This window comes from Gopherus flavomarginatus, chromosome 1 (genome assembly GCF_025201925.1).
Source record: "Gopherus flavomarginatus isolate rGopFla2 chromosome 1, rGopFla2.mat.asm, whole genome shotgun sequence".
Lineage (NCBI taxonomy): Eukaryota > Metazoa > Chordata > Testudines > Testudinidae > Gopherus > Gopherus flavomarginatus.
The window spans coordinates 141,016,371-141,044,065 of NC_066617.1; the positions used below are offsets into that span (position 1 = coordinate 141,016,371).

The 27,695-nt window shown below is 41.3% G+C and overlaps 1 protein-coding gene across 1 annotated transcript; it reads right to left on the reverse strand.

The window, feature by feature from the left end:
- Positions 1-216: 216 nt before the first annotated feature.
- On the reverse strand, positions 217-27,326 carry NDUFA9 (NADH:ubiquinone oxidoreductase subunit A9). The gene is made up of 11 exons (XM_050966256.1): positions 27,213-27,326; positions 18,871-19,035; positions 17,782-17,879; positions 17,493-17,584; positions 13,530-13,671; positions 11,471-11,573; positions 10,735-10,802; positions 10,525-10,601; positions 4,899-4,994; positions 3,545-3,611; positions 217-494 (listed from the first exon to the last, which is right to left on the reverse strand). The coding sequence occupies exons 1-11, from the start codon at positions 27,268-27,270 to the stop codon at positions 324-326; spliced, it is 1,137 nt and encodes a 378-aa protein (XP_050822213.1). The 5' UTR covers positions 27,271-27,326; the 3' UTR covers positions 217-323.
- Between the last annotated feature and the right edge of the window lie 369 nt (positions 27,327-27,695).

The following is a 27,695-nucleotide window of genomic DNA, read 5'->3' on the forward strand; positions in this document are numbered from 1 at the left end:
AGGGAGCCCACTGTACAGTGGTTTTGAGATAGGAAAAAGGAACTGAACTGTATTGTTTAGGCTCCCATGAACTAAAACATTTAATGATTACAAACTGAGCAACATCATGCAGTATGAATTAGATGAGCTTTAAAAAAAGAGAATTACAGACATCGAGACTTTTTTCCCCCATGATTAAAAACTTGAATGGAAATGATGATGCGGCTGAAATAACGCTTACATGATCAACGTAAGGATTTTATTCAGTATGTACAGAATTCTCCAAACAAATCAGGTCAGCAAAAAGGCAGTCTGAAAAGCACTGGAAGCCACCTTTGCCACTGTTAGATGGGAATAGTCTTTGATGGTTTTGTGTCATCCAGCTCAGCATCCAGCCAGCGATATTTGCGGTGACGGCGCAGAACTTCAATTGCTTTTAGTTCTACAGGAGTTGGTTGAATGCCCAGGTCCTCCAACCCAGGAAGATCAGGGAACTTCATGTCTGTTGTATGAAACTTAAAAAAAAAAAAAAAAAAAAAGTATGAATAAGCATAGCAGAGAGAACAGCTACACATGTACAGTTACTCAGCTATTACAGTAAATCTAATCCTTAATGTACTAAATACTATGTACTTATCACTGAGTTTGCCTTTTGTTCTCTGGAAAAACCGGTATGGAATACTAGGAATAGAAACAATGTAAGTAAGTCTAAATGCAATGCCATAGCATCACTGCAGATCCTGGGAGAGTCTACTTCAACTATTTGCAAAGTTCTCTTTACATTAGTGCAGGCTGCTGGCATAAGATCTTTCCCAGGAGAAATAACGCTCCAATACAAGGCACTGCTGGATCTTACAGTGGATTACAGGGCACTGTGCAGCTATTGCTTAGGGATCAGGTAACTACATGCCACCTCCAGATCTCTGATCACAATGTGTGTGTTTGGTGGTGGGGGAGAGCCTGCAGGCAGGCCTGATCCAAAGAAGTCATGTACATTTGTGTCCTGAATTAGCTTCAACAGGAGTTGCAGATTTATATTAGGGTACAGAGGAGACAAGCAAATGCACTGCATTTCTTTACTCCCTCCCTTGTCTTCCATATATTAATGGGAAGATTACTGTGCACCACCTGCAAAGAATTAATGCTGCCCTTGCATTCATAAGCACATAGCTGGACTGAAATTACTTCTCTAGCAGTTTGTCAAAAAACTTACACTGAATTAACAACTGTGATGGGCTGCTTTATTCAGTTTGCAGTCCTGTACAGATTCTATCATACAAAGATATATTCACTCATCTAGCTCCGCCTCTGGTAGATAGTGCAAGATTGTTCCTTACTGTATATTCCCCAATGTTTTGGTTCAAGTCCAATTTTAAAATGGCTCAAGTGATAGGACCTTGGGAGCATATTCCATAACCTCTTCCATTTCACACATTACAACTGAGCTTGAACTTCAAAGCCACATATATATGGCTAAAGTTGTCATTTCAGAAGAACTGTTATAACTTTAGAAAAATTGCAGTTTTTAATGAAGAAAATTTGCTACCTTTGCTATGAAAGCTCTTTAAAATGAGGTAATTAAAATTTGATTCTGGATTCCTGAGATCAGCATTTGCACCATGTCCTTGCACCAACACAACCTCAACACATCTCTTTGTTTATGCTATTTATGTTCACCCTGTTTAGCTGCACATCAGCAGCATTTTATCCTCATTTCTGCTACACCACAGCTTTGAACCCTCCATTAAAAACACTTCCCCTGCTTCTCTGCTGTGTGCTCCAGCAACTGCATTATCAAACTGTTTGATCTTGACTGCGGCAGCCACTCACCTTAGAGCAGGAAGACAGCTGGATTTTGCTAGTTTTGGTTTAGAACATTGCAACCCTTGAGAACCTTAGTACTGTGGGTATCCCACTGTGATCCAACAACAAAGGCTTGCAAGCAGCTGAAGGTAACGTGCCTATGAGCTGCACTGTTATGATCACAACAGACCAATTGAGGGCAAGTTTCTCTAGGGTGGAAGAGCGAGGAAAGAGGGTCAAGTATTTGCAATATGCCCTGGACTAACTCACAAATAAATAAGAAGCTCTTACATAGCACTTTTCACAAGGGATCTCAAAGTGCTTTACCAAGGGGATGAGATGTTTCTATTTCACAGAAGTGGAAACTGAAGCACGAGTGACATGCCCAAGGTCACACAGTGAGCAGATCTGAGGACAGAACCTGGGTCTCTCGACTCAGTCCAGTGCCATGTCCTGCAGACCATGCTGCGTCCAATTAAAAGTGATGCCCACATTATGTTCAGACAGACTACTGCTGCCCTACCTTAGTGAAAGATTATCTAAATAACTCCATTTATGCAAAGATTTGTGGAATATCACCAATAACCTTTGGAAAAAATTACATCAGGTACTGACATTAGGAGGTATGACTGCATTTTTGCTAACCTTACCCATGGAATAGCAAGGCTCTGATATGTTAATATTGGCTAATACCCATATTTTCACAGAAAGCTCATGCTAAAATAAATTTGTTAGTCTCTAAGGTGCCACAAGTACTCCTGTTCTTTTTAGCTGAAACAAGGTTTGGCAAGAACCACACAGCTAAAACCAAATTAAAAGCAACTATGAAAAGTTATGGATAAATGTCAAAAGGCAACACTTTTGCTTAGTGGTCAGAAGATCACGGATTCCAGTGTTAAATTAGGACTTCAGTCATACCCAAAGCCGAGATTTCACCTTGAGTTGTTAAAGGTGTCATCATCTGGATAGGATATTAAACCAAATTCCCTTCTGCCTACCCTAGTAAAACAAAAATCCTGCAGAAGATAGCTATGTATGCTTAACTGTGCTTCAAGGGAAGGTGCTTGTGATTTATTTAAAGTGCATATAAAACTAGGAAAAAAATCCTCACTCACTGCACAAAAACAGGTAAACTTTCCAACAGATAACAGTCAGCTGCATGCCAGATGTCTACTTACAATAGTTCTCTCTTCCCAGCCACCCCTTCCTCTGATACTTAAGCAAAAAGGTTTCTCTTTCCAGGTTACTGTCAACAATTCAGTTGTCAGTCAGCCTGGCTCCTTCCTTACATGTTTAAGAGAAATGTGCCAAACCCAGCTGGCCTTGATTTTCCATTAAATAGCTGCCAGACTAAACCAGAGGAACCTCCAGGCTGCTTCAGGTATGCATCCCTTTGCAGTCAACTCCCACATCATCCAACAGGCCTGGACAGGTAAAAGTAAGTGGGAATTCATGGGGTACAGTAGCTGCAGCAACTATGCTATGTATCCCATGAGGATATCTGAAGTCAGTAAAGGAGAACTCTGAAATCTTAACCTCTCCATAAAGAGATTTTTGTCTCCAAGAACAGTCTGAGAATGTTTGCAGGGTTTATACATTCTGTTAATGAGACTCTAACACACCAAATTCTATTTGTGGAACAGATTGAAAAACTGCAATACACAGTCTGCAAGGACATCATGTTTCATTACTCCTTGGATTGCTAAGAAACATTCATAACACTTCCCCACTGAAAAGATTAACTGTGCTGTCCCAGACTTACCCGATCCACTTTGTCTCTCGTTGTCCATGGTTCAAATGGACTACTCTCAAAGAATCTTGCAAATAAACTGTAACCATGAAAAAAGGTGCAAACGTGAGTATTGTCATAATACAGATACGCAGAAGGCAATTCAGACAGGCATGAATATTCAGACTACCCAAGGAATTAGCATTTTCTGTTCCATATTTCATTTTCCTAGCTGGAAATTCCATTAGTGCATAGTTAGGAATGTTAAGGTTTCAGCAAATTCTCAGTTATGGTTCTGATTACTAAAATGATCGCTACGACATTATTCCATCTCCCACCCCCAGGGAAATGATGTGTGTGTGTGTGGAATGGGGGAGGGAGATAAAAATCCACATTTAATAAATGCTCATTTGTATCCCCACTTTTGAAACTAGAGGGACTAGTATGTCTGTTTTTCAAGCTTTGCTCTTTGGAAGGCATAGGCAATAATCTCACCACTCATAAGTGGTGCAATTCAAAGCCTCTAAGGCTAAAGCATGCTTGCTGACAGCAACAATTTAATGGATGTGCAAGCCAGGGGATGTAGTTTGGAGCTATCTGCATATATAATTTCCATATTATAAAAAGTGCAGTTTTAGTCTTTAAAAAATGATTGAAAATGGCAGTAGGGTGATGAAACTCAATGTTTATTTTTGCTCAATGCCTCAACATCAGATTTGATCAGTTTAAGTGAACAGGTGGGTTTTCTAACTGCTAGCCCTGAAAACCAAGCCTGGAATCTAAAATCCAAGATGTTTTTTTCTGGTTCATGCATTATCATCCAATAGTCGTGATTCTGTAAGCCAATTTCTGCCTTCTGTTATCCTTATACGATCCCATGGTCTCCAGAAGTAAAAGGGCAAAATTTGGTGCTGCTGATTTACTTAACAGTTCTGCTGACAATACTCAAGGCTAGAAAAAAATCCAGTTCACTCCCTCATAGCTATGCTGCCTCTGCAGTGCTAATGTAAGTGGATTCATTTTGCCACTGAATGACTGAACACACAGCAGATCTGGACACCTTTGGTTAGTTTTGATTTAGCAAAAATGAGACCATTTAATAATTGCATAGTGAGCATGCACAGCGAAGAGTTACCTTAAGACTACAATAACTGCACATTTAATTGCAGTACGGCCTAATGGGTGGATTTTGGGCTGAGCATGAGAACTAAAATAACTGATGAGTATTTTAGGAAATTCAGTCTACATTGACCTCTTATTACATCCCTTGCAGTTATCCTATAGTAAAATTTAAAGACCAATGCAAATACTCAGTTACTTTAAATTCTTCATGCTTCTACCCACTTGACGGGCGGCAATTTCTAAGCCAAGAAATAATTCTACTTACTGGTAGAGAGGACGTGGGAGTGGGTATGGGAGATAGTATCTATGGGCAGTCGCATACAGATAGTCTACCAAGTCATAAAGAAGGTATCGATGAGGTCTGCAAAAAAAGGGTACCAGTTAAATGATGCTGTTTCATGCCTCCTTTTGCAAATATTCAAGTAAACATAGCAACATCTACTTTTCTTCAATCTAAATGATTTTCCACTCTTGTTGCCAGAGGGCAGCATTAAGGGAAATTTAATGGCTCAAGAGAAAACTGTGTTGTTTGAAACAGCAAGCAATGAGGTCAGTAAAACGTACAAAGTATCATATACAGAGCGTGAGGACACAAGAGGTTTTATGAGCTTAGTGATACCAACCAGATTCATCCCCAAAGTCTAAGTGTATTGCCTTCAATGAGCTTACCACATTTAAATATGGCCTTATTAAACCTGGGTACAACATTTTCAGTGTTGTGACTGAACTGGACTTGCAGTGTCCTAACACTCAGACTTCTATCCATCTTGCCCTGGAAGGAGGCTAGGAATTAGTGGATCTTATTTAGATTCACCAACATCTTGTTTTGAACTAGGACTCCAAATAGAAGACTTTGCCAAGGAAAAGGGGATGGTACCCAACTCTAACAGGGGAGATATCAGGGGCCACCAGAACACCTCTGGACCAAGAATTTACCTATTATCTGGAAGACTCTGCCTATCAGTGAGAAGGCAGAGTGGTAGAAATAAAGAAAACCTCCCAGAAAAAAAAATCCATCCACCCCAGGGCTAATACCTTTAGCACTGGAGTGTCATTTTCCTGCTTATCAGGTTGGACACTAGTTCCACACACAGTTGTGGCAGATTAAGAAGAAAACAAATTATTGGAGTTCCCACTCTCCTGCCTGGTTCTTGATTTGGTTTTGCCAGTTTTACCTAACAGGAGTACTAAACTGTCAGGACAAAGGCTAAGCCTAATAGCGAATTTCTCTTGGACTATATAAGAACTTGTCAGAACTCTGTTGCCAAATCTTCACAACTACCCATGGCAGCCCTTTATTACTGAGCTATGTGATATGTCACACAGTCTGTTTGAATCCTCATAATGTTGTCATGGAGGTCATGATCAAAGGAGCATTGAACATGCCAATGGCTTTGGTCTCTGAAGGATTTATTGGGAATTCTCAGCTAGCAACCAATGGCCAGGATGACCCACAAGCCCTGATGTGACTGTTGTAACTATTATACAGTCGGGGCATTCCAGAAGTAATACTTAGTGGCATTTTCATATTTAGTTTCCAGGGGAAAGTGGGATTTCAGATCCAGCTGTAAACACAGAAGGATCAGACAGTGCCAGGATTATGGTGACCAGTAGGTGAGCTTGTTAAACTACACACATTACATCTGTGCAGATGGCCATGAAACTGCAGGTTGGGACAACTGACTCAGAGAGGTGAACAAACTTCAGTTTGACAAGCCATGGTTCTGATGGGAAAACTTTGTGTTTCCATGTATCAGAACTCGTGCCCACAACTGACAAGCTCTTGGGAAGGAAGAGCAAAGTTTAATAATTGTGTAATTCCATTTTCTTAAAGAATATGAAAAGTACAATGGTAAAACCACAAAAGTTTTCAGGGGCACCAGAGCAAGGATAGCACAGCAAGACCTTTAACTTTTTTTTTTTTTTTTAAACTGACTAGGTCAAATATTTTCTAATTTGTGTGCCTAGAGTCAGATATCTAAATGCAGAGTTAGGAGCCACCTAAATGTAGGTGGCCTGATTTTCTGTGGTGCTGAGAACCAGCAGTTTCTATTGACTACAATGGGATTTGTGGATCTCAGCACCTTTGAAAAATCAAGCCACCTATATTTAGGTGCCTAAATATGTATTTATGAGCCTAACTTTAGGCACTCAGAATTGAAAACATTGACAGACTTCAATTTGACAGTGCCCCTTTAATACCTCATTCTTATAAAGCCACATTAAATTCTATTCTCTTGATAAAACGTGAAATGAAAACAAATAAGTAATGTCAAATTCTCCTGAAATCTAATATTACCAAATGTGAAACAAAAAACAAATAAATCAATTCATTCTTAAGGTTTGTACTGAGTTTCTTGTATTCTTAACACCCTCTTGTCTCTAATTAGTTAAAAACATAAGTCAACTTCTATATTGGCTAAAAATCTATCGGTATAATACCGTATATAGTAGGGGGTGTTGAAGTATATTCACACTTCAGCACTCATTTTTTCTTTAGTGTTCTCTGCTTTCCCACTAGCAGTTTCTTGGTGATAACAGGGGCCTTATTGTGCTAGGCATGGTATAATCATATAGTAAATGAAGAGCTTACAATCTAAAAGACAAGATATAACAAGTGGAAGTGACAAACAAAGCCAACGTGGGAAAAAGGGGGAAACGGGATTGCAATAAAATGTACAAAATTCTTAGGCATTCCAGAGCAGCAATTACCACAGCATCTGCCCTGTCACAATTCAGCATACTTCTCAAAGAAATTTAACAAAATATTAGAAAACAATGTTTTGTTTTACAAGATAAGCGATTTTATTTTGCAACATTTTAATAGCTTGAGTTGCTAGCACCTTTTAAAAGAGGCAGTGTGCAGCTTTAGTCAAAGATTACTAGGCAGCCTTTCCTTGATTTCCCAAAATTGATCTGAACCTTAGCTTAGAAAATTACTTATTCAAAGTCTTTTTAGTCACGGCTAGATGCTTGAATCTCCAAATTCCTTGGGGTGAAAGGATGGTATCCCTTGCTTGAATTCCTGCCTCTGAAACATGGGTGCTTAACTATTGGCTTTCTATGGACTTTCAAAAAATCAGACTTTCAAACAATATAAGTATGTTCAGAATTTAGCTGATTCATCTTTATATCTGGCTGGAGAGCTGGTCTGCTATTTAATCCTCACTTCCCTCTGAAGTTGGAGCACTTGTTTCAACCAGGCCAAAGCGCTGCAGTCGAATGCATTTTTCTGTTCTAGTAGGAATCATCTGCTATCAATGCTTTGCATGCATAGAGACCTATCTTCTCGAATGCCCTCACCTGTAAAGTACGACAATTCAGAGGTTTAACTCCACTCTGATCTTGTTGTCTGGATTCTCTTCTAAATTTGCTGGATCCTTTCATGTTCTGCCCATGTGATATACTTCTCTCTCATTCTTTCAAAGAATGTCTATCTTTGATCTACTATGCATCATTTGTCTCTACTTGTCCTTTAAGACGACACTTCATATCATCCAGAGACTCGTAAGACTTTTCCAGGTTCCTTAAAACCCCCCATTGTCATTATTTGCACCTTTAGCCAATTACTTGCTTCTTCCTATTGCTTTGCCATTTTTTTGAGAAAGATTTCATAGTGTACTCTTCAGGAAGAGTGAGTAATCGCTGGTTCTGGACAGACAGCATGAAGCACACCTGCCACAACAGCTCCTTCTAGGAGCCCCGTGTTTGAGAGCTTAGTTACAGTGCTGAGGACAATGACATCACAAGAGGGAAAGACTGACCACCAGTATCCACTGCATATGAAACTGGAGGGCTACCATAGTGACAATATGATAAACTAATGAATACAGAAAAGTTACTAAGTCACAGATAGAGTTTTTACAACCCAAGTCCCAGGCTACTAAACATATTATATATAATTGTGTGGAGTTTTTTTTAGAAGCATTTTGTAACTTGACTACTTAGCTACCATTCCTCTCCATGATGTAGTCAAATGCTTCTCTCGCCTCATATACTAACTAGACCTAATTTTGCTTTGACCCCATATTACCATCACTGAAATGTGGAAGTCAGAGCAAAATTTGGCTCTTGGGAGTTTGCTGATATCCTATTCTACCCTGGAATTTTTGTGCTTAGGCCACTGAGTTGCTACCCAGTTTGGTTCTGAGTGTCCCTACAGAGCTGTTCCAGAATTCTCTCCAAATCTAGGGGTCTACATCAGAGGCTTTCACCAAAGTCAGTGGGATTTCTCCTTTAGTTTTTGCCTCTACCTTGTATTACTACTTTATCTTAAATACCAGGCATTATAAATCAGAATTACCAAAAATAAAGATTTTAAGTAAGCTGTTTCTACTTCATGAAAACATCTAAATGGGGCTCTTAACTAACAGAGATACACTTGTTAATGTGGAATAAGGGAGGTGTAACTGACAAACAGATTTCTAAATTTACAGTAAGATGTTAAATTATGTTCTTCAGGGAACTGACTGACAGTTCTCTCCATGCTACTGAAATAATGCATATAAATTTATCTTTCAGCTTACTTTTCTCTCACTTCCTTTATAGACTATCATGACAGCACATATGCTACTAAATCCTATATAACAAAAATCAGTGTTTATAAGAACTGTTCCCTGTGTTGATGTTCACAATATTAGACAAAAAAAGAAAACCCAGAACAGAATGTCATGTGTTAAACATTAACCATCTGCCTGTATGTTGTATCCCTTTCCTACATGCTTTATCTATCTTGTCTAGTTAGATTGTGAGCTCTACAAGCAGGACTGCCTATTTCTCCGAATATGTACACAACAATAAATACAATGGAGCCCTAATTGGGGTTACCAGAATATTAACACTCACGGCTCAAGTCTGTGTTTTTTATTATTATTTTTTCAAACAAAGGAGACAGAATTTATTCCAGCTAAAACAGCATGCATAACACAATGGGGAAACAGAATTTACTGCATATTATGTAGGACCCTTCATTATTAGTTTTTATTTATTTTTTTCTGGGAATTTATCGGTGTTCACCATTACAACAAAAACAAGTTAAAATCAGTGCAAAAAACTATTATTAGTTTTTCTGAATAAATATGGGGGTTTATTTTGGTGGATGGAAAGGGGGGGGGAATATTCAGTAGATTAATGCTTTGAATTCCGTTTATCAATGTGGCTTGCTGCAGAACTAAAACAGAACTCAAAACACAATGCCACCTCTGAGATTAAGAAAATATCTTTCTAATCCCCACTAAAACTTTTTATTTGAATAAACAGTTTACTGTTGTAGACTTAGAACTATTGGCCTACAAATATTTACATTTAATAACTGGGCCACACCCTTTACAGCGCATACACTCAACTTCATTCCTTTCTCCTGCGGTGTGTTTTTTTTTTTTTTTTTTTTTTTTAATTCCGAACAGTTCCTTGTGTTCTGAAATGTATTCTGATACACATTTACATTTTCTTCCCATTTTAGTATGTCAAATCTTTAAATCATTACCTGCTAACGGCTGGAAAGGTGTACGTGAGATTCATCAGTATGTTCAGATGCATGCACACTTCAGAGTGTGTGGACCTGTTTGTTTATTGTGTGTATCTTCTAGACTAGTACATAGCCTTACTTCGACAGGTAGCTTTGCATATACACACAGACTAATGTATTATCATAATACATCTATTTCATGCAATGTATTGTATTTTCCTAATAAAACAAGTTATTTTTTATATATCTGAATTATAGAAAAGTAGGGTGAAAAATCAGAAAAAAGTGAATATTGCTTTTTGTAAAATCTGATAATTTTTCAGAAAAAATTGGTTTAAACTGAAAATGAAGGGGCTTAATAATATGTGAAAAAAAGCACCACACAGAATCACTACAGTTAATTAGAATCAGATGAGTAACCTACCCAGTCAAGGCATATGTTTTTCCTTTAGCATCAGGATCCTTAATTGCACTAATAATTGCCTTGGCTACATCAACAACCTAAGAGAAATATTTATATTAGTTTAAAAATATTTTTAAAATAACTTTAGAAAAGCAATTATACATTTTCTACATGTGGTTTGAAAACAAGTTTTGTTTTGCCCCCTTCTTTTTTTTTTTTTTAAATACCTACATATACAGGTTGCTTCTCTGTTTTCTTGCCCAGAGCAATAAGTGGCACACCACCAAAGGAACGCATATCTGGTAAAGGAGACAATGAGTAACTTAAGAATGTAATCAGTAACTTGGGGCATTGGGCAATAACCAACACATGATGTTTCAGAGCAAGGCAGAAGAGCCAAAATGCAACTACACAGTGCTGGGCTACTATGGAAAGGTACTATGTTTAAAAAGTTCATAAACAATCTTATTCAACCACAGTCTAAAATGTTTATTACCTTTTACTGCAATTAGCAGTGCAGAACCCATACAACCTTGGGAGAGGGACCTGGATTCTATTCTGGCTCATGTATCAGCATCAGAATTGCTAAACAAGTGACAGTTGCAGAATCTTTATTCTTGATGATGCATGAGCCAGAAAGAGAACCCAGCTTAACTGTTGCACTCCAGCACTGGCAATTAGATAAAATAAGCAGATAGTGTCTCAAACACTCCAGATAAAAACATGAAGTCCAACACTATAAAGTCACTTTTCAGAGTAGACACTGAATATTCTTTCCTAATCCCCATAGGTCATGATCTTAAACATGAGGTTCAGTTTTATTTACATGATATAGATGACTTAAAGTATAGGAGCTCTGCAGAACAAGTGTGCTTGTCCCCTTGAGAAGGCAAATTATTTATTCCCTACTTCTACAGCCTCCAGGGTTAGTAATATAGATTGCATATTGTTTTAATGTAATACATACTTGCATAATAATTGAAAAAACGGTCCTCTCTTCCAAATATCTCAGCGGGCTTCATAATGATAGCGTCTGGAAATTCCTCCCTCACTACCCTCTCTCCAACAGCCTGCATTAAATCAATACAAACAAACCAAACAACTTCTCATTAATGTGACCTACTCTAAACAGGCTGGGTGTTTCTCAACCTTTTTGATACCAGGGACCAGCTTGCTGCCTTCCTAAACTGTGTTCTCAGGACCAGCACCGGGTGTCCACAGAGTGATTGTTGAGAAACACTGATATACAGAGTATTATCGCATCATTCATGTAACAATACCTAACTAAAATATTCCATGAACTAACTCTGGCAATAACATCTCAACATTATTTCCATCCAGACCATTTGGTCTTTGATATGCACAGAGTTATAGCAATGTGCAGTTCTCAGGGCAACCCACAAAAGCACCATCAACATTTCTTTAATGAGACTCAGATGTAGGTTACCTACATCACTGCCTCCTTAGTGACAAGATAAATATATAAAGCAAAGGAGTTTAAGAAATAGCTTGGCCTCAACACATTTCACATTCCCCACATGCAGGGTTCAGAATAAATCAGGTGAGTCACAGGCCCCTACTTTGCCATCAAAACAAATGAGTTGAAAAACTCTGCTTGACTACAGTTTAAACTTGGCTGCAGCTGAAATGTTTTCTAACATTTGGCTGGCCTATGTTGACAAGGCCAAACTATATTCTAGCCTAGTTAGAAACCAGGGCTATAACTCATTTTTTAAAATTGTCCTAATATGATTTGGCCCCCATTTTAAAATTTTGCTTTGACACTGTGAAAGTCTGGTGAGTTCACTGAGGCCTACATAACCAAAAATGAGGCAGAAGCCATCTGAAAAAAGCAAGAGAGCAGAAAAAAAAAATGGTACTTCCTATTAAGGAAAAGAGATTAAACACTAGTACAGTGAAACCCCGCTATAACGCGATGTTTGGGGTCCAAAAACTTCCATTGCGCTAAATGCAGGGTAGTGGTATAGCAGGGTTTCAAACCAGTCAGTTTGTCAGTGGTCCCCAATGTGGTGCATTGATGTACGCCACCTAGTGCCCAGCAAGGGAGAGGAGCCGCGGTCCCCAGCCTGCCGGGGACAGAGAACTCCGGGGCTGCAGGCGCCGGTGCTCTCTGTCCCCGGCAGGTGCGGGGCCACAGCTTATCTCCAGCTTCAAGAGCAGCTGCGGACCCGCACCTGCCGGGGACAGAGAGCACCGGCGCCCGCAGCGCCGAAGTTCTCTGTCCCCGGCAGGCGGGGAGTCACGGCTCCTCTTGAAGCTGGAAAGAATCCGCAGCCCTGCGCCTGCCAGGGACAGAGAGCACCAGCGCCCGCATCCTCGGAGTTCTCTGTGCCTGGCAGGTGCAGGGCTGCAGCTTCTCTTCCCTACCATGGTGTTGGGGACCACTGGTACAGTACTGTATTATGCCTTAAAGGGGAGCCAATCTATGATCGCGTTATATGAGATTTCGCATTATAGCGGGGCGCGTTACTGCGAGATTTGACTGTATTGATAATTGTGGTGCAAGAGAGCCTATGTGCTGTAATCCCAAAACAAAAGATAGCAATTTTGAAGCCTTTCTATACTCTTGCCCCCCATTTCTTCATTCCCACTACCCACTTACCCCACTCATATGCCACATCACCACCGGTCATTAGGCCTATTCCCAAATATTGACTCATTTTTGCTGACCAAGACAGCTCCCTCCTCTTAATGAGAGTGGTACTAGATGCAGGGGATGCTTGAGGACATGGGGTAAACCAGATTAGATCAAAGATTACTTTTTTTCCCCCTAGAAATGCATATGGAGAGCTAGGTGGGTCTGTATACACACTGAAGGGCACACTGCACTGGGCCCAGGCCCAGGCGTGCTGTGTCTAATGGTGTAAGGAGACTACATTTTAGGAATTGCTCCCAACCAGGGAAAATATAACTAAGTGGACACAGTTCCTAGAGTAATCTCTTGAAATGGATCTAGCAAAACTTTTCAGCCTTCTGAATACAATACAGACTGAACTCAGACTCACTTTATTCCTAAGGTATTTGGAAGGACTTTTCATGTCAGCATTCAGGTGAGAGATGTGAATGAGCTTTTCTACTCCAGCTTCCCTGGTTACCTGGGCAATCTCTCTAGGAATATTTACAAATTCATCTTCAAAACTGAAGTTTCTAAAATAAGAAAATAAACGTTACTTTAAGAATCTTAAGAACAACAGAGCCTCTTATCTGGTTCCTGTCACATGTTTCCTGACCAGATTTCAGAAGCGCATTATGATGCTATTGTTAGAAAAATGTCCTTAAATGAAGGGACTCTTTGCATATTAAAGACACAAACAATTCAAACATGGCAGAATACTGTACCAAAGCAACTCTACTTTGTGGTTTTACTTTGTCTCTAGTTAGACTAAAGCGCAGCTTGAAAAATTCACTCATCTGCTTGTCTGGCAAGCAGGAAATTTTTCCAGGCAAATGCTATCAATTTCAGCAGAAGCTAAACTTTTCAGAAATAAAAAGTATGCTTGTAGCCCTTTTTTCAGGTTACCTTTAAGCCACATGTTAAGACTGTAAACCAATGTAATGTGTAATCTTCCTGAAAACTATCAGTTTCAGTGCTTCTAACTGTTGCTCAGTTTTTTCAAGTTTCAGCCTTGTGAAATCTGACCCGTCTTGCCAGTTTTCACATCATCTATTCAAAACTTTGCAAGCAGCATGAAACTGACAAGAATCAAATAAATTTCATAGTGTTTTTGCTTGGGAAAACTCTAAACAGCTTCAGAAGCAGGAACTGGAGCTATTCAATGGGAAGCAGAACGTAAGAACTGAGGCTCTGAAACGAATCTGTTCTTGAGGAAGCCAGAAAACTGAAAGGGGCAGAGCAGCAGTGATCATCTCAGAGAATTGAATAGGTGCTTGAATACGGTGGATGGAACAGAGGATGTTCCTTCTCACATTCATTACCCAGAAGGACTTGGGGGAGGAGTTTCAAATTTATCAGACACCTCCTAGACTGAGTCTTATACAAAAAAAAACAGGTCCCCACAGCACAGCAGAGATACAATAACCTGTAGAAATCCCAACAGACTACCACTGGCCAGAAACTGAAAAAGGAGGGAGTTGACTTCTCTTGCCTATACATGATCCCTGGAAGGACCCCCAGCTTATCTACATCTGTCTTTGCACAGTAGAAGTTTTATTCCAAAGCTGCTATTGTAATCTGTCACCCCAACTCCACAGATCTCATTGATGTCTTAATTTTTGAGCATTCCAGAGTTATTCTGATCCTGGAAAGTTCCTGGAAATGTTACTCTTGCTCTGGTTGCAAAAATGCATATACTAGAAACACAAAACAAGAATGAACAGCATCTTCTAGAATTATACAGTGACTAAACAATATGGGATCCCAGATGAGATTGGATACTAATACTATGCAGAAAGGCAAGTATTTAATGAAAGGCTCAGTAACGGAGGTTAGCCATAAAAGGAATCTCACTGTTTTTCTTCCTGCTTATGTGGTTCACAAGTATTTAGGGCCAGGAGGGATCCCTATGATCATGACCTCCTGCATAAGACAGTCCATAGAATTTCATCAAGTGGGTTCCTGCATCAAGGCCTATCTTCTGGTTGAGCAACAGCATAGAAGTTGAATTTTTGTTACTGTTTAGTCCTGTGAAAGGTGTTACTTCAATAACCAGACAACCTTCCCTCTAGATAAAGCAAGGTTTCTATATGGGACAGAAAAAGGTGTTTTAAATGAGCATATGGAGAATATAATGTGAAGGATATAGGTAATCCCAGTGGCAAGTCTACAGACACTTCCCTCTCCTTCCCCTCACACACACAGACAGGCACCGCATTTAAATTTATTCCAGGATCAATTTTTTGTCTCCCAAATCAACAATAAAGAGTTCAAAGCTACTGTATTCAGACTTTAGAGATAGTGAACACAAATCTGATGTTTTAGATATAACTAGTAATATACAAACCAAGGTCTTAGAAATGCATATCAAATAACATGGACCTTGTTTGATACACAGAGCAAGTCATTTTTTAAAGCCAGTGAACATTCAGTAGATTCAAATGATGTAATGGAAGGCTAAAAAAGCATCTACTAGAGTAGAAGTAATTAAAATGGCATCTACCAGACAGAAAAGAAAAAAAGCAGGGCCTCTATAAACTAACTGTGATCATCAAATGAGTCTGTCAAGCAGGTTCCCTCCTGAAAGTTGTGTGTTCTGTTTGAATAGTCAGGTGTAAGTTGAAGCATATGCTTGCTTATGAAGGCATACTGCTTTAGTCTCTAATTCACAAATATTTTTTGGCCACAATTAGGAATGTCCATATCGTAACATTTGTTTCTTTGCAGTGTGAACACAAAGAAAACATGTTATATTACATTAGGGAACCATGTTGTAACAAATTAAAACTTATGCTACCCTTTTTTTTGTCCTTGATGACATACACAAAAAAGTTTTACATATGGATGCAAGTTACAACTAATCTTGATAAAGAACTGAGCTCTAGTTTGGGTTGTGTGTTGTGACAGACACAGACCAGTGGGGTGCAGGAGTCTGGTAGAGGGCAAATATAATGGTCACTGGATGAGTAGTTCTCTGTTCCCTGAGTGACCAGAGCAGGGGCTGTACTAGAGTAATCAGGAACCTGCTAGAACCAATTCAGGCAGACAGGCTGATTAGATCACCTGCAGTCAATCAAGGCCGGCTAATCAGGGTACCTGGGTTTAAAAAGGAGCTCACTCCAGTCAGGTGGCGGGGGGTAGAGGGGAGCCAGAGGAGAGGAAGTGCGTGTGAGGAGCTGGGAGCAAGAGGCACTAGGAGCTGAGAGTGAGAGGGTGTGCTGCTGGAGGACTAAGGAGTACAAGTGTTATCAGACACCAGGAGGAAGTTCCTGTGGTGAGGATAAAGAAGGTGTTTGGAGGAGGCCATGGGGAAGTAGCCCAGGGAGTTGCAGCTGTCACGCAGCTGTTAGAAGAGGCACTATAGACAGCTGCAATCCACAGGGCCCTGGGCTGGAACCCAGAGTAGAGGGCGGGCTCGGGTTCCCCTCAAACCTCCCAACTCCTGATCAGACACAGGAGGAGTTGATCCAGACTGTGGGGAAGATCACTGAGGTGAGCAAATCTGCCAATAAGCGCAGGACCCACCAAGGTAGAGGAGGAACTTTGTCACAGTGTATAAACAGGGCCTACAGAAACTTGAAGTAGTCATGATTACAAATAAAACTATTGGAGACTATCACAGGTATTTCTTTCAATCTAAAACAAGCTTTAGTTTTTTATGAGTTTCACGATTTATTCTAAATCTCATGTCTGTTAATAAATTAGCAGTATAAAAAGAAGCATACTGCTTCTGAAGCTAATAAGGTGTCCATGACAAAATCCCAAGGTGTTCATGACAAAATCCCATAGAACTGAGAAATTCATTCATAGATTTAGGGAACTCTCCACTAGCTATTCTCATTTATTAAGGTCTATACATGAAGAGGAAATGCTTGGCCAGAATTTATATTAGGCCAAAATTCAATCCTGCATCAAAGTGGCTGTGTTTAGTCAGAATTCTAGGATCTCCATTTGCTACAAGTTCTATGAACATTTTTCCACTACAAATGTAAATCCACAAAAATTTGTACACATTAATGGCATAATATTAGTTCAGCAAATCAACATACATTATGATTGATTGAGAAAGCAGTAAATTCAACTCTTTATAATGGAGCAAATCTCATGCAAATGAGCAAAACTCTAACTATGGAAAGAACATAAAAGTTAGCTCCTGCTCACACTCAAGACCCCAGTTATCCCTTCGGTCACACAGAAGAACTGTGACACACAAGATTTCAGTCTTGTCTCTTTATATATAGGGAAGATAATCCCAAAGTGATCATGTACCATACATTCTGTGCTAATTATGTTGTTAAAATACCCAATACCTGTTATGAATCTATCCATACAGAGAGACAAACAAGAAAATTACTTTGTTTCCCATTCTTGTCCAACAAGATTAATGACCACATTGCTGTGTTCCACGGCTCTTCGGGTAGAGTTTTTGTCTCTAGAGTCCCATTCCTGTAACCATAACACCAAACAGGAAGGATATGAGATAATGTCCAAACAGGTGTAATCAAAGGAAGTTCTTTCACATAACTTCCATATACAATTTAAACAGATGGAACTCTGTGGCTTACTTCACAAACGATAACCACTGGCTTCCTAGCATAAATCAAAAGCAATACTATTGCTAAAGTCAAAGTCAAAAGACTCACCAAGAACAGAATTTGCCCCAGGTCACCCATAGGTCGAAGATACATGAGCTCATACTGATCGCAGCGATGGGGTATGATTATCTGGGATCCAATACGCCCTAAAATGTTCAAACCAGTATTTCTTGATTTAAATCAAACTATTATATAAATATTAAAGGAAATGCTGCTGTTAAAGTACAATAATTTCTTTTTAACTGCATAAAGTAAAAACTCAATAGATGAGCTCGAATAACTGGATTCCACAGATAACTTTTGTGATCAGACTAACAATGACTTTTGCGCATCTGAGGATCTAGAGGTATTGTACAAATAACTTACAATTCTCAATAGCCTATTTTAAGAATTCTTATACCAGTTATGGATGCCACATGGATCAAACCCTATAACTTTATAATAAGTTGACTTCTGTAAACTGCCCGCAAAAGAATAATTCTGTTTAATAATATGCCACATACATGTGTGTGTATTACAATGATATGACTGACTAGCAAAAAAATGTGCATTACATCTAAGGAGATTTATGATTTGCATTGTGATTAATATAATTTTTTTAAAAGTTGGGGGAAAATTGCAAATATTATTTGACATTTCAAATTGTAAATGACAACTTTAAAGGGTCAGAACAAAATTCTAAATAAAAAAATACTGCTGCAAAAATGTTTTTATTATGCAACTAAACACAAGGTCTCATCACTATTTATTTAAGAGAATTTGTTCTTAAGAAATATTATTAATGTTGAAAACATAAGAACTGACTAGAAGCTTCACCTAAACCTAGAAGTGGATTTTATGAGTTCAAACAAAAGGTAACTCCCCTTCAACCACTATCCCCATGATTTTAAAATGTGTTCAGAATCTTCTGAACCCGGATCAAAACCAGAAATCTTGTGAAAATAGGCCAGTTTTCATTTCTTAGGACTACAACATTAGACAAACATTACGAATGTACCATAGAGAACAATCCCACACTGGGTCAATTTCTAACCTCCAGTGCTCAGGATATTTTCTGCCCATCTTTGTAGACTAAAAAGATGTGGATAGTTTAGACAAGCATCTGAACTGCTGAATGTTATTCTCAGGAAACATTACCCAGGCGGTTGACAACATATCGTCCCAGAAATCCTGTGGCCCCAAAGACAGTTGCCACAATGCCGCTAACGGAGGAACGCCCACTTCTTCCATGGGGGATCACAGTATAATGTACATGGCGATGCTGCTGCAGTACAGGAGACACTGAGGCAGGAATGCCAGAGCCTGAAATACACAGTCAAAAGGAGAGAGCACATGAAGTCACTGCAAGAGTTATTATTTTCACTCCACAGATAAAGTTGAAGTTAGCTTTCCAATAAAACCCTGGTTTTATAACCACCTCCTTTTATTTTCCTCCAAAAAACCCAGTCCCCCCTGAAATTGCCCATACTACATACTAGGGTAAGATACAAGTTTGGAAAAGTCAAAAAAGGAGTGGGTTTGAGTACAGGATCAGAGTGAGAGAGGATTGTGGGGGGATTACAAAGGCATAATATAAACACTACAGCAAGATAAGAGAGGGAAAGGGGTTAATTAAAACATCATTAAGGCACTGATACCGACAAACACAAGGTAGGGACCCTGAGGAAAGGAAATGTTCTTCCTCCTCAATCCAGGCAACAAGGGGAAACTAATCACTTTGCTATACTGTTTATAATACACTTTTAATTAAAGGTCTTTTTGCTCTCATCTATACAATGGAACAGGATGAAGAAGTGCTCTGTTCAGCTGTACGTGCTATAACGTAGCAAGATGCAGTATTTTCTTTCCTCTCTCTTCTTTTTCTTTATCTGTAGCTAAAGCCTGTTATGTCTTATTTGTATTACCATAGCATCTAGGAGACCTAATCAAGGCCAAGAACTCAATTGTGTTAGGTACCGTACAAACATAAGATGGTCCCTGTCTCTAAGAGATTACAATCTATGTATAAGACATAAAATAACAGATGGATACAGGCATATAGAAAAGGAAGGGCAAGGAAACAATGAGACAGCATTGGTCATCATGGTAGCCAATGATATCAGTACACCATCAACCTAACAGTTGTCAAGCTTTTTGCAGGCTTCATGGCAAAGGGCAATTTGAAGAAGGGATTTGGAGGACAATGATGAGGTTGCTTTGCAGATATTTATGGGAAGTTCCACCCAAGCAAGAGAGGCAGCATGGGAGAAAGCACAAAGCTGTTTTCACATGTATAAGAAGCAAAATTAATAAATATAAACTGATTTGCCACTGGGCACTGGGATACATGCTAGGAAATGAGGGGTGGGAGTAGATGTGCTGGCGCAGGCATATGGGAACAGACATGAGGGGAAATGGACTGGGTGGTAATGAACTATGTTACCTGCTCCTGGAATATCTGGGAGATGTGTGAGTAAGACAGGAGTAGAAGACTAACAGGGCAGAGGGGGTTGAAGGGGTGGTGGTGTAGACCATGGGCAGGCATGGATATAGACAGGGGAAAGCAGAAACTTTTAACTTCAAATGCTTATCATTTTCTAGATATAAAAACCTCTTCCCTTCCACTGTACTGAAGTAACGATTGTACACCTAACTAGCCAGATCCTGATAGGAAAGCATCCTCCTTGTTTCCCTTGTCTCATGCAAGTATAACTTCCATACTTCCCGTGGACTTGCTAAAGACTGCAGTACCTTAAGGTCTAACAGTGCAAGACTACCCTCTTGTGGGCCTTACATGCCAATGCAAGTTAAACGATTAGGACTTATTAAAAAAAATGGGAAATTCACAAACTAAAGAATTTGTTAAAGAGCTCAGTTGCAAAGAGTTCAGTTAACGTCATCATCAATTACACTTTAACACAAACATTTAACATTTTTTTAAAAACCTAAACATTAGAATCCCTCAAAATCAACATTTGAGGAATCTGACAGTTCATCATGACCATCCTTCAACACTCACTATTATCCCATCTGATCTACATCTCTGAGTCTACTTTAAAGTTGCCCCCTAAAATCTACAAAAATATACACAAAGGTAAAAAAGAATTACTAGGAAATTATAGAATCTCTTTTCCTACTCAAGGAATTCATTTCTATATAGTGTATTACACTCTATGTTATTGCTTACTACAGAAAACATTAGCTGTTAGACAATTTTGCAAAGTCTACACACACCTCCTTATTAATAATATACTTCGTAACACTAAACATTTATTCATAAAAAAATATTATTCTACTCAACCAATTCATTTCCTCTATGAGAATGTACAGAACTCACAAATTAATAAGGGCTAGGACTATATTCCTATCAATATTTAACTTTAACAGTATACCTCCAACAATCTTTTTTCCTTTATAGAACAAAGCAAGGAGCAACGTTTAAAGTAGGCTAGGTGATACAAGTGAAGTTAGGTGAATAGTGTGTGATCCAGAATTATGTTGTGGTAGAGAATTGGATGGATAGTTTAACTTCATTTTAAAGTATTCCAACATCTGGGGCATTTTGAAGCGGTTAATAATTTTTGTAAAGAAAGCAATTGCTTTTGAGTAGTTAGCTGGACTCTTCTGAAAATACTCTTTCAACCTTAAATGTTTCAAGTTTTAATGTGAAAACAGTATATATAATATACACATACAGTACCAGTACCGCTAGTTGTATTACAACAGCGGGAGAGTTTCGGTCACAACACATCTTCCCAAAAGCAACATTACCTTAGACAGGTATGAATAGAATTAGAAAAATGTGCATTGCTGGACAGATGATTAAATCTAGTGTCCAGAAGCTAATACGAAAGATGGGGCAAAAGGTTCACTAACAATATATCAGTAAACATCCACAAAGCTACCTCATTATCTTCCTTCAAATCTCTCTACAAAACTCTCATTTTCCATGATACCTACAAAAAAATCTGACAAGTTAGGCTGATGTTGCACTGATACCACTGCCTATCATGCTGACCAATATTGTCTCGTTGTTTTCTTGTACTCCCTCATCTATGTCTGTATCCATCTGTTCTCGTCGTCTTCTCAGACAGCGAAGTCTATGAAGTAGGGGGCATCTTTTTGTTCTGTCTAGCACAGGCCTGCACAACTCGTAAAGTAGCGAGGGACATATTACTCCAAAGAAAACAGCTAAGGGCCGAACTTCCCTGGCCCCGCTGAACCACCCCCCTCAAGCGCCGCCAAGCCCCCCCAAACATAACACCCCCCCCACCGCCACCCAGGTCCCCTGAAATACTCCCCTCCCCCCGCAGCACCCTCCCCACAGAAACAAACCCTCCTTCCCCAGCACTGCCCCACTGAAATAGCAGTATGAAACCTTGATAATATGTTACAGCAGGCCCCTAAGGTAGTATAATTAAAGTAAAAGAAAAATGTCTTTTTGCTAGAAATAGAACAAGCTCTTCCCCCAATTGCCCTGTTGAAGGAATGAGGTGTGAATGAGGAAGGTGTGGAAGGCAGGCACCTCCAGATAGCTGCAACCCTTGGAGAGGGGAGGGGAGCCAGACCAGATCAGTAGAACAGGTCAGCCACTGACTCCTCACTTGCCTCCTCAGCCCCCCCACCTACCCCCGGCTCGCCTACTCACCTCCCGCCACTGCCCGCCCGCCTCCTCAGCCCCCTTCCCCCAGCTTGCCTCCTCAGCCCACACCACTGCCCGCCCACCTCTTCAGCCCCCTTCCCTCACCCACCGCTTGCCTACTCACCCCCCGCGGGATGCGCAATGAGCCCACCTACTCACCCCCCGCGGGGCGCACAGTGAGTCCACGAGGGACACATGCGGCCTCTGGGCCGCATGTTGTGCAGGCCTGGTCTAGCACAATGGGATCCTGGTCAATGACGAGGGTTCCTAAGTTCTAATACAAATAAATGATGAGAAAAGATCCAGAGGCAATACTCTGGTAAGAGTCTCGATCTCTCAGCTGCTAGAACTGTGATCCTGGACCCTGCTCAGGAATTCCATCTTCTCTGTAAAGATCTGCTATTTCATCAATTTGAAACTTTGATTCTTTTGGTTGACGGAAAGAAACACGTCTCTCTCCATTCTTGCTCCCTTCTGTTACACCTCCGGAAACCTTCTGATGCTTTCGGGAGGAGTTGTTCTGTTACACTGCCCTTCCCCAGTCTCCTTTTAAGTCTTCCTTCTCTTTCAAAATAGCTCCATTGCCTGTTTTTGCTGCTACCTGTAATTTTCTGAGGCAGCATTAGATCGACATAGATTTTGACAATGTTATCACTGCCCAATGTGTTACGAATTACAACAGTGAAACCGGGTTTGTTAATTTCACTCTGCCGCTTGCCAGAGCTATTGTAACTGCAAAGTTAGGAAGATAGCTCTACATTCGGTCACATTTAGAAAGCTATGTTTGCAATGTTAAGAGTAACATGGCCTAAAAGTGTTGCTGCTCCAATTTAAGTCACTAGTAGAATTAGTTCCTTTGGAGATTTTTTAGACTTTTAAGAAAGTTTACACACTGTAGAACTTTATGGCATAGGACTTTTCACTGACTGGGGAGTTTCCTATTTGTCACTAATTTGACTTTAAAAGCCCTGCTTGACTAAATTTTACAACACCCAAAGAAGCAAGGAAGTATCATCTGTCTCCAGAAAAGGCTTTTTTTTTTAAAAAATGTAAAGTGTTAAATGCTCAAAAGAGTTGCCCAGGAAAGGTTTCAGTTGCAAACCTTGAGACACATAGGTCCAGATTATCTGAGGTGCTGAGTATTTTCAGATCCCTTTGAAATAAACTGAAGTTCTTTATCTCCTTGGGATTTGGCCAAGATCACACAGAAAATCTGTGGCAGCGCCAGGAATAGAACCAGAACCTTAATTCCCAGGCCTGTGCTCTGACCATCCTTACTGCAGCTTATCAAAATGGCTTTTACGCTACATTTAATTAAATTACATGGTTGCATTCTCTATATACCACACTACCTCCAGAACACTGCTTATGGTGAAGGAATTAAATTTTAATCATTAATTTTTCATGCCATTTATCATTTTATATGCTCCATGTGACTTTAGCATATGACAACCACGCAAATATTTAAAAAATAAGAGGGAAAAGCTATTCCCAGCCTGTGGAATAACCAACTTGATTAGTGCACACTGAACTTATTGAAAGAAAGCTATATCAAAGAGATGAGTACTGAACACAGTAAAATCTGTTTTTAATCTCTTACAGCAGGGGTTGGCAACCTGCGGCACGTGAGCCGATTTTTACTGGCACGCTGCTGCCAGGCGGGGTCCCAGTTGCCGGCCCCGCTCAGCTTGCTCCCGGCCTGAGTGAACGGAACCCCCCAGCCAGCAGCGGGCTGAGCAGGGCCTGGGATACCAGCCGCTGGCCCCTTTCACCTCGCTGCTGGTCTGGGGCTCCAGCCGCCCGGCCCCCTGCCACCCAGGGTCCGGAGGCCCCTCCTGCCGGCCTGGGATACCAGCAGCCAGCCCAGGGCTCTGCTCCCAGCCAAAAATTACACTACAATTAGCTTAAAAACTTGAAAACTTTGTTTGTATATTACAGTAATCGTTAAAAAAAGTATGTTAATAAATACATAGGCTTGATGAAACAAAGTAGTTGTACTTATGTGCTTGTGCTTAATTTATGTTTTCGATGATTTACCTTCTAAAAATATCTCGCATGTCTTGCACCCCCAGAAAGGGCATCTCACACCCCAAAGGGGTGCGTGCACCCCAGGTTAAGAACCACTGCATTAAACTGATAAGATCTGCATTTTAATTTAATTTTAAATGAAGCTTATTTAACGTTTTAAAAACCTTGTTTACTTTACATACAACAATAGTTTAGTTATATAATATAGACTTACAAAAAGAGACCTTATAAAAACATTAAAATGGATTACTGGCACGAGAAACCTTAAATTAGAATGAATAAATGAAGACTCGGCACACAACTTCTGAAAGGTTGCCAATCCGTCTTACATGAAAAAATCCAAGTTTAATCCAGTGCCTGTGTAAATTCAGTCCTGCAATCATGCCCCTATTCTCCTCATTTCCTACCCAATGATTAATAGTTTCATAGGCCTGGTCTACACTGCAAACTCTATGTCAGTTTAGGAATGTGAAAAAAATCCATCCCTAACTGACATACGTTACAGAAACAAGTTGGCAAGGTAATCTCTTATTAGACCAACTTCTGTTGGTGAAAGAGACAAGCATGACAAAACCTCCCATGTAGACACAGTTTATATCAGTAACTTTTGCTACTATACAGTATTGTTGTTCAGGGAGATGCATGGGCGGCAGGTATGATAGGCAGGGATAGGCTGTGCCTCCCCAAACAGCCAAGTATGGCCCCTCTCATGCTTCACCTCCAAGCCAGGCCCCTTCCTGCGGTTCCCAGCATCCTGCCCTGCCTGGCACAAGCTGGCTGACCAGCCTCTCGCAGGGACTCAGGGCAGCTGGTGCTGAGGCTGTGCCACCTGGCGCAGCCGGGCTGGGGATGCAGGCGCCTGGTACGCTGGGGCTGGGGCCTCAGCGCCCGGTGCTGGGGCCCGCAGTGGGGATGCTCTGGTCTCTCGCAAGGCAAGGGATAAAAGGAGAGGAGGGGAAGGGCCTTGGGCACAAGAGGAGGGGCCACGAGCTAGCCTCCCCAAAAGGCCAGGTCACTGGCTGCCCATGGGGAGATGCCTTAACTACGGACTTGTCTACATGCATAGCATAGCAGTGGCACGATTGTAGTGCTTTAGTGAAGATGCTACCACACCGATGGGAGAGCTTCTCTCATCTGTGTAGTTAATCCACCTCTGCAAGGGGTGGTAGTTATGTTGACAGGACATAGCACTGTGTACACTAGGGGTTAGGTTCACACTACTGAGTGACAGTTATACTGATGTAAGTTTGCAGTGTAGACCTGGCCTATATTGGTAAAGGTATTCCTTTTGTCAGCATAAGTTCTCTCTCTACTAGGGAGCTTTGCCAATATAGCAACTGCAGCATAGACTAGCACATATGTCCAGTGTAACACAGCTTCTGTGCAGGTTAGGGTAAGGAGAAGCACTGTCTCACACTTGCTCTATACCTAAAATTTAGGTCTACCTGGCTACACTGCCCTGGAAAACATCATGCCCTGTGCGATGTGGTTAGATTGACCTAATCCCCACTGTAGCTGCAACTAGATTGATGGAAGAATTCTTCCACTAACATAGCAATCACCTCTCCGAGAGGTAGATTAAATATAGCAACAAAAATACACTTCTGTCACTGTAGTAAGTGTCTATCTACACTGTTGCAGCTGTACTTCTGTAGCAATTATGGCACTAGACATACCCTGAAGTAGCTAGGGCCAATCCAATGCAGTACGTCTAATATGAAGACAGATCTTACACTGAACTCTATTAACTGGGGAGCTGGAGCAAAACACTGAAATCATGATAATCACTGTAATGATTTGTAAATTTAAAGAGTTCTCAAAACTGTAATCCTATGTGCTTTTCCGAGTGCTCTGTAGAATTATTTTGAGGACCAAATGCCGGGAGGTGAGATAGACCCGTGGACAGATTACGCTCTTATGAAGTGGGATGCAGAGATGTCTGGGATGCTGAGCTTGGTGGAGTGGAGAAAGCGCAGAGGTAGTGCTAGACATAAGCAGTTTATGCAACAGCTTGGGGCTCCAAGCAACTCTTTAGTATTATCTCCAAAACATCATTCATCTTATTTAATGTGGACTTTTCAAGAAGTGTATTAGTATGAGCAAGCACTACCTCTGTGTCTGTATCATCAGCTATGCAGTGTAGTTATAGGCTTGTCCGTTTCAGGATATTAGAGACGAGGTGGGTGAGATAATGGCTTTTATTAGACCAACTTCTGCCAGTGAGAAGCTTTCACACCATATGGACTGAACAGACACACTGGATTTATGGCTTATTACAACAATCTGCAACCCACTAACCCTTTTTGTCCTATGACCACAGGGGGGTCAGCAGGCCACTCTACCTTGAATGGTTCCTTGCAATCAGTTCTAACTGCCTATGGCAAACAATCTGTCCCTCCTTGCACTTCGCTGCGATCCCGGGAGCTCCTTTTCCAGCCATGACAAAGGGCTCTGCCTGGCCCGAAAGCTTCTCCCGCCCACAGAAGCGATTACCTGGCCCGCCCTGCGTCTCTGCAGCACCGGCTGCCACTCCCGGTGCCCCAGGCAGCGCAGCCGCTGTTCCCAGCCGGGCAGGTTTCCGCGGCCAGCGATTAGCAGCAGCGTCTCCGGGAGCTGCCCCAGCCCCACTCCTGGGGCATGACGCGCCCCGAGGTCGCGCGGCCACTCAGCGGCAGCCGGGGCAGCAGGAGCTCGGTGCCCATCGCTCGTTTCCGGGCGTGGCCCCCCAGCGCGAGCACAGGGGCGAACCCAACGGGCAGCGCGCACCGAGGGAGGGCGAGCGAGGCCGGGCTGCCTCGGGGGGGAGGGGCGCCGCGGCGGTGACACTCACCTGCCCTTGGTAGCAGCAGGTGACTACGGGCAGCCCGAAAGCAGCCAGCCGCCGCCATCTTCCTCTCCCACAAGCCCCCGCGGCCAACGGGTCCTCCGCGGGGACAAGCTTCCTCCCTCCGCCACCGGCTGGGGAGGGGAGAGGAACGGAGTTACCTCCCAGATGCGCATGCGCCGATGGGAGGGGCAGCAGCGACGGAGCGTGGAGCCCGGGGCGGGAGAAGGGGAGGGGAGACGCAGCAGGGTCAGGGCAGGGTTGTTGCAGGGAGCAGCCCGGGGAGAGGGGGCTGGAAGATGGACCCGACGAGATCATCCAGCATCCCGGGCCCTGCTCACACCTAGCCAGCGTAGGCCTGGGCTGCACGGAGGACTGTGGTTTGCCATGTGTGACCTTTCTCAAGAAAATAGGTCACTTTATAAACCTAAATTACGAGTTTTTGAAAAGCCATAATATTAAATGAGTTTCAGTGCTGGTTTAATAGTG

Bases quoted from the DNA above. Each gene is read 5' to 3' on its own strand.
- NDUFA9 (XM_050966256.1), bottom strand. From the start codon at position 27,270: ATGGCGGCGGCTGGCTGCTTTCGGGCTGCCCGTAGTCACCTGCTGCTA. The intron at 17,880-18,870 runs GTAATGTTTCCT...TGAACATTTTAG, and splicing joins ATATGTTGTCAACCGCCTGG to GGCGTATTGGATCCCAGATA. The intron at 13,672-17,492 runs GTAATTTTCTTG...TTCTTATTTTAG, and splicing joins GGACAAGAATGGGAAACAAA to AAACTTCAGTTTTGAAGATG.